This window comes from Bos indicus, chromosome 3 (genome assembly GCF_029378745.1).
Source record: "Bos indicus isolate NIAB-ARS_2022 breed Sahiwal x Tharparkar chromosome 3, NIAB-ARS_B.indTharparkar_mat_pri_1.0, whole genome shotgun sequence".
NCBI classification, from domain to species: Eukaryota; Metazoa; Chordata; class Mammalia; order Artiodactyla; family Bovidae; genus Bos; species Bos indicus.
Genome location: NC_091762.1, coordinates 111,157,025 through 111,163,355, shown reverse-complemented (window position 1 = coordinate 111,163,355; position 6,331 = coordinate 111,157,025). Strand labels below are relative to the sequence as shown.

Sequence of the window (6,331 nt, the reverse complement as noted above, 5' to 3'; positions counted from 1 at the left end):
GAGGAGGCCGGAAACCCTGGAGGTTCCCCGACAAGGCTGAGGCCCAGGGACTCCCATAGGTTCCTAGTCATGACACATCAGTCAAGAAGACAAAGCGGCCTTGTCGTCAGAGCCCAGCCCATCTCAGCCCAGTCCAACCCGCAGGCCCCGCCCGCTCCTCAGGGGGGTCTAAAGTACAGGCGAGGCGCCCTCACCTCCCGCTTAACCACCCCCCCCACCCCATCCCCCCCTCCCCCCGCACACACAAACAGGATCTGCCCCTTGCAATAACTCCAGGTAACAACCTCCTCCCATCCCACCCTCACCCCTGGACAGAGGATCCACCCCGCTCCATCTCCTTTCCACAGCAGAGTGCCTCTTCCTGCTGCGGGCACACGTGTCCTGCCCACCCCCACCCTGGTTCTCCAGTGCCCCTGCCCCCACTCCAGGACGCGGAGCCTGAGCCACGCGCGTGTGCGGGGAGAGCAGCCGCCCACGCAGGGTCGAGGCCAAGGACCAGGCGGGGACAGTGACCCGCAGGGCGCGGACGCAGTCGCCGTGGTAACACATGTGGGCGAGTCCCGATTGCAGTCGGCCCGGGGACCACTTGGCACTTAACAGTGTGGAGCGCTTCACGCCCCGAATCTTATTGGAGCCTTTGCCACACAGCCCTGCCCAGGTCCACCGATGCCCCGGTTTCGCACACGAAGAAGAAACCGAGGCTCAGAAGAGCGAGCGTCAAGCCCCGACGAAGGTCGCCGGAGGAGCCAGGCACCGCGTTGGGACGAGAACCCGACCCTCGCCGCGGGCGGCTCGCGAGCTCCTCCCCCGACTCGCCCTCCCCCAAGCCGCCCCCGGCTGTGCCTGCCGCCACGCGCCTCCCCGCGACTGCAGAGACGCGGCTCCCTCCCTGCCCACCCGTGCTTCGGCTCTTGAGGACGCGGGGACCTGGCTCCCCCGCTGGCCGCGCCACTGCGGGTAAGCTTCGGGATGCCTCCCCACCCTGCGACCACGCGCGCTGAGCGCCCCCGGGTGACCCCGGGCGGGGCTGGGGCTTGCTCCTGCCTTCCGGCCAGGCTGAGCCTGGGAGGTGAGAGCATGGGAAGAGATGGAGGGACCTCCCCCACCCCACTCCCCAGCTGCCTTCTCACCCCCTCGGTTCTGGGCGGGGTGGGGGCTCCAGCTGCTGAAGGTTCCTGGACAACCCCCTCCCATGTCGCACAAACTTAATGGAACGGATGGGAACTGGGGGTGGCGGGTGGGGAGAGAGGGGTTCGGCCCCGGGGAGTGGGGCCGACCGGTGGGCACTGTGGAGTGGGCAATGAAAGCTGGGTTCGGCTGGGTGCCAGGGCATGGGCAAAGCGGATCGCAGGGAGCTGCTGTTGGGGACGGCAGTGGGGACCGGAACCGGCTCCACCAGTCCCCAGCCTCGGCTTGGAGGGAAATTCTTTGCCTGTGAGTCGCGTTCCTAGGGCGTGTCAGGCAGGACTGGGCAGACAGGACTGGAGGGTGGAAGGTGTTGGCCAAGGAGGGACAGCCCCCAAGTGGGCTGGCCTGGGATGGCTCAGGTGGAAACACCTGTCAGGACCCCGCTCCTCCCCAGGCTAGCAGAAGGAGTTCCAACCTCCACTGCAGTCTTCTTGAACTCCCACCAGGTGAGTGGAAGGCTGCGGAGGGAATGGTCTTTTATGATCCTTACAACAGCTCAAGAAAGTAGGAATTATTTTCACCCTTTGGAGATAAGGCAAGAAAGTCAAAGAGATTATCTGGGAAGTCACCCAAGGAGAAGGGGTAGAGCTGAGGCTTGAATCCAGATGTGGCTCCAGGCTCCATATACATCCCACTGCCCCTACCCAAAGGTCTCGGAAGGAATTGGGGGGGGGCGGTGGGGGGAATGACACTTTTATATGCTACTGCCAGTGCATATACAATAATTGCCCTTGTGAAACAGAAATTTATGAAAATTCAGAGAGGTAGAGGATTAAACAAATACTTTAACTCCTAATTCCCTGGGTCGGGAAGATCCCCTGGAGAAGGAAATGGCACCCCACTCCAGTATTCTTGCCTGGAAGATCCCACGGTTGGAGGACCCTGATAGGTTACAGTCCATGCGGTCACAAAGAGTCGGACACAACTAAGCGACTTCACTTTTTCACTTTAATTCCTAATGGTAATTAAATTCTAGGAAGAAAATAAAGGGGACAGGAGAAGAATGACTGGGAGGGCAGGGCCTCCAGGTATCTAGGGAAACCTCTAATTAGAAGATGTTTTAGCAGATGTTTTAGTGATGACAAAGGTCCAGTCATGCAAGGTTCTGGAGGAAGAGCACTCCAGGCAACAGGAATAATTACAAAGTCCCAGAGGCACTCATTAGCGTGTAGGAGAGTAGGGTGAGGATGTAGAATCCGGAGTTTTATTCTAAGTGTAATGAGAAGCTAGTAGAAAGTTGTTGTTGTTGTTACTGTTTTTTTGCTTTGCTGGGTCTTTGTTGCTGAGGAGGCTTTTCCTTAACTGTGGCAAGCCAGGGGCTACTCTTGTTGCAGTGCGCAGTCTTCTCATTGCCGTGGCTTCTCTTGTTGCAGAGCACAGGCTCTAAGACCCTCAGGCTTCAATAGTTGTGGCTCTAGGGCTCAGTAGTTGCATTTCCCAGGCTCCAGAGTACAAGCTCAATAGTTGTGGCACACGGGCCTAGCTGCTCCGTGGCACGTGGGATCTTCCTGGACCAGGGATCAAACCCATGTCCCCTGCATTGGCAGGTGGCTTCTTTACCACTGAGCCACCAGGGAAGCCCTAGTAGAAAGTTTTAAACGAGGGAGTGACATGACTCAACTTAATGAACTCGGGGGGCATAGGAGCAGACACTTAGGCCAGCCAAGTGAGCGAAAGTGCCTCAGTCATGTCTGAGCCTCAGTCATGTCTGACTCTTTGCAACCCCGTGGACTATACAGTCCATGGAATTTTCTAGGCCAGAACACTGGAGTGGGTAGCCTTTCCCTTCTCCAGGGGATCTTCCCAACCCAAGGATCGAACCCAGGTCTCCCACAGTGCAGGCGGATTCTTTACCAGTCGAGCCACAAGGGAAGCCCAAGAAGCCTTCTAGGCCAGCCAAGAGGCTATGGCAATAATACTAGCCAGGGTGATGGTGGCTGGGAGCAGGGTGGTGGCAGTGGAGGGGTGAGAAGCAGCGATACAGGGATGGTCCTGCAGTCCTTGTGCACGCTCAGTCACACAGCAGGTCCAGGAGCTCACAGGCCCGCATGGACACATGAAGAGGCGTATGCTCCTATACCCTCTAGGCAGATACTAGGTGCACTCAGGCAGACCCACCCATCCACACCCTGTGAGTCACTCCAGGACTGGGAGGAAAATGTGTGATCCAGGGACCTTAGCAAAGTATGGCTCCCCACCACAAAGCCTTGGCATCCCACATGGCTGGGGTGGCTGGGGTCCCTCAGGCTCCAGCACAGCCTGCAACGGGTGTCCCTAGATTTTCCCTGGAACTGATGTCCCCAGGAACCAGACCATCACCCTCTCCATGCACCCCCTCAGCATGAATTGGTCTCCCAACTTCACCACCCTCACTGGCTGTGAGACCTTGGGGAGGTTGATTTTCCCTCTCTGAGCCCCAGTTTCCTCTCCAAAGAATGGGGTTCATGACCCCAGTTTCACAGGATGGTAGTGTGGCATCAACGAGGTCAGTTCTGAGAACCTGGTCTGGGGCAGACATCCATCGGAAAAGGAGAGAGAAGGTGGTAGAGAGCCCAGCTCTGAATTCAGTTCTAGTTTTAAATGAGTGACCTGACCACTTTATATTTCACATCACAATGAGTAGCCAGCATTTACTGAGCACTTACTGTGTACTGAGTGCTTTGCAATCATTTTCTCATTTGATTATCAATTTCTTTATCTGTCAATGAGAAGCATAATAGTGCCTACCTCACAGGGTCGTTATAAGGATTGAATGAGTTCCCTGGTGGCTCAGACGGTAAAGCGTCTGCCTGCAGTGCCGGAGACCTGGATTCGATCCCTAGGTCAGGAAGATCCCCTGGAGAAGGATATGGCAACCCACTCCAGTACTCTTGCCTGGAAAATTCCATGGACTGAGGAGCCTGGTGGGCTACAGTCCATGAGGTTGCAAAGAGTCGGACACAACTGAGCAGCTTCACTTTCACACATAAAGTGTTTAGCTTCTGGCCTGGCCTCATAGTAAATGTTCAATAAGTAATAATTATTGTTATCAGCAAGTGTGCATTCCCTTCCTGCCAGCATACTGGCTCTGTTACTTTGGGCAGGTTACTTTACCTGTCTGTGCCTGTTTCCTCCCTGTAGCTTAGTAAGAATAGTCCTGATGTCTTAGAGTCGTTGGGATGAGCAAACGAATCCATGCACATAAAGAACTGAGAATGGCATCTGGCACTCAGTAAAAGCCCTGTGTGCATGGCGAAGTCACTTCAGCCGTGTCCAACTCTGCGACCCTTTAGACGGTAGCCTGCCAGGCTCCTCTGTCCATGGGGATTCTCCGGGCAAGAATACCGGAGTGGCTTGCCATGCGCACCCCTCCAGGGAGAAGTTCTCTAGGGCCTATTGGTTCACATAGGGGTTTTCCTATTCTGTCAGGAGGGCACGGCCCCGGCGCCCCGCCCCAGGCACCATGGACTGGAAGACGCTCCAGGCTCTGCTGAGCGGAGTCAACAAGTACTCCACAGCCTTCGGGCGCATCTGGCTGTCCGTGGTGTTCGTCTTCCGCGTGCTGGTCTACGTGGTGGCCGCGGAGCGCGTGTGGGGGGACGAGCAGAAGGACTTTGACTGCAACACCAAGCAGCCGGGCTGCACCAACGTCTGCTACGACGAGTTCTTCCCCATCTCCAACATCCGCCTCTGGGCCCTGCAGCTCATCTTCGTCACGTGCCCGTCGCTGCTGGTCATCCTGCACGTGGCCTACCGCGAGGAGCGCGAGCGGCGGCACCGGCAGAAGCACGGCGACCAGTGCACCAAGCTCTACGACGACACGGGCAAGAAGCACGGCGGCCTCTGGTGGACCTACCTGCTGAGCCTCGTCTTCAAGCTCCTCATCGAATTCCTCTTCCTCTACTTGCTGCACACGCTCTGGTACGGCTTCGGCATGCCCCGCCTGGTGCAGTGCGCCAACGTGGCGCCCTGCCCCAACACCGTGGACTGCTACATCGCCCGGCCTACTGAGAAGAAGCTCTTCACCTACTTCATGGTGGGCGCCTCCGCCGTCTGCATCGTGCTCACCTTCTGCGAGATCTGCTACCTCATCTTCCACAGGGTCGTGCGAAGCCTTCACAGGAAGAGGCAGCCCGGGGGCCGCGGCCACGCCCCCTCTGCCAGCCGGGCCTCCACCTGCCGCTGCCACCACAAGCTGCTGGAGGCTGGGGACCTGAGCCCGGACTCCCACGACAACAAGCTGTGTGCTTCGGCTCCCACCATGACCCCCATCTGACCACGGGGCTGGGGGCCATCCTGGGGCTGCCCGTGGGGACAGAAGCAGGGTCGTATGGTGCCGGTGGAGGGGCCCTACAGGTACTGGATGCCCCCACTCTGAATTCACTACACTATGCAATTTCATTTTTAGCAGGTTTTTCCCTTTCGAACGCTGGGCACTGTGCTGTCTATCTGGTATAGGTGACACCACAGGCCCAGTGGCAGCCCTCCTGGGACTTGAAACAAGCCAGTTAACTGCTGCCTACCAGGTGACACTTGGCAGGGCTTCCCCTAACCCAGGAAGGAGTGATCAGGAGAGGCTTCCTCGAGGGAGGAATGTTTAAGGGAGGTAAGATGAGCTTCTCAGCAGGGGAAAGCAAGTGCAGATGGCCAGAGGCCATAAAAGAAAAATGCTTGCCTTGGGTTGAATGCACCCGGCCAAAGGGCATCTTCCTTCTGGAGTGGCACCCAGATTCCTGGGGAGGAAAGGAAGTGTCCACCCAGCAGTGGGGGCCTGGAGAGCCTGGGAAGAGAAGGAGGCTCTGGCGACACCCAGAGAGCCTCTGGGTCACCACTGCCCTCCAGGAAGCCCCCACGCCCCTGGTCATTTCTCCAGCCTCGGGCAGCTTTGCTCCCATTTTCCTTCCACACTGTGCTCAGTCTGGTGCCAGCCTTTCAGGGACTTGAGATGGATGTACTGATAGGAACATCCCCAAGGCATTTTCCTTGAAATCAGTAAAGGCTGTGTTTTATACAGGTCGGCTCTCCTCTTTTCTCCCATGCTCCCACCCACTTCCCTGGTGGCTCAGACAGTAAAGAATCTGCCTGCAATGCGGGAGACCAGGGTTTGGTTGGGAAGACCTCGGTCGGGAAGATACCCTGGAAGAAGGAAATGGCAACCCACTCC

The 6,331-nt window shown here is 57.4% G+C and overlaps 1 protein-coding gene across 2 annotated transcripts; it reads left to right on the top strand.

The window, feature by feature from the left end:
- Positions 1-295: 295 nt before the first annotated feature.
- On the top strand, positions 296-6,180 carry GJB3 (gap junction protein beta 3). Of its 2 annotated transcripts, none has more exons than XM_019957904.2 (2): positions 296-957; positions 4,597-6,180. In XM_019957904.2, exons 1-2 carry the CDS (start codon positions 548-550, stop codon positions 5,441-5,443), a joined length of 1,257 nt encoding a protein of 418 aa, XP_019813463.2. In that variant the 5' UTR covers positions 296-547; the 3' UTR covers positions 5,444-6,180. The 2 variants fall into 2 exon arrangements, with proteins under 2 accessions (XP_019813463.2, XP_019813464.2); XM_019957905.2 differs by lacking the exon at positions 296-957 and adding an exon at positions 1,528-1,634.
- Positions 6,181-6,331: the final 151 nt, after the last annotated feature.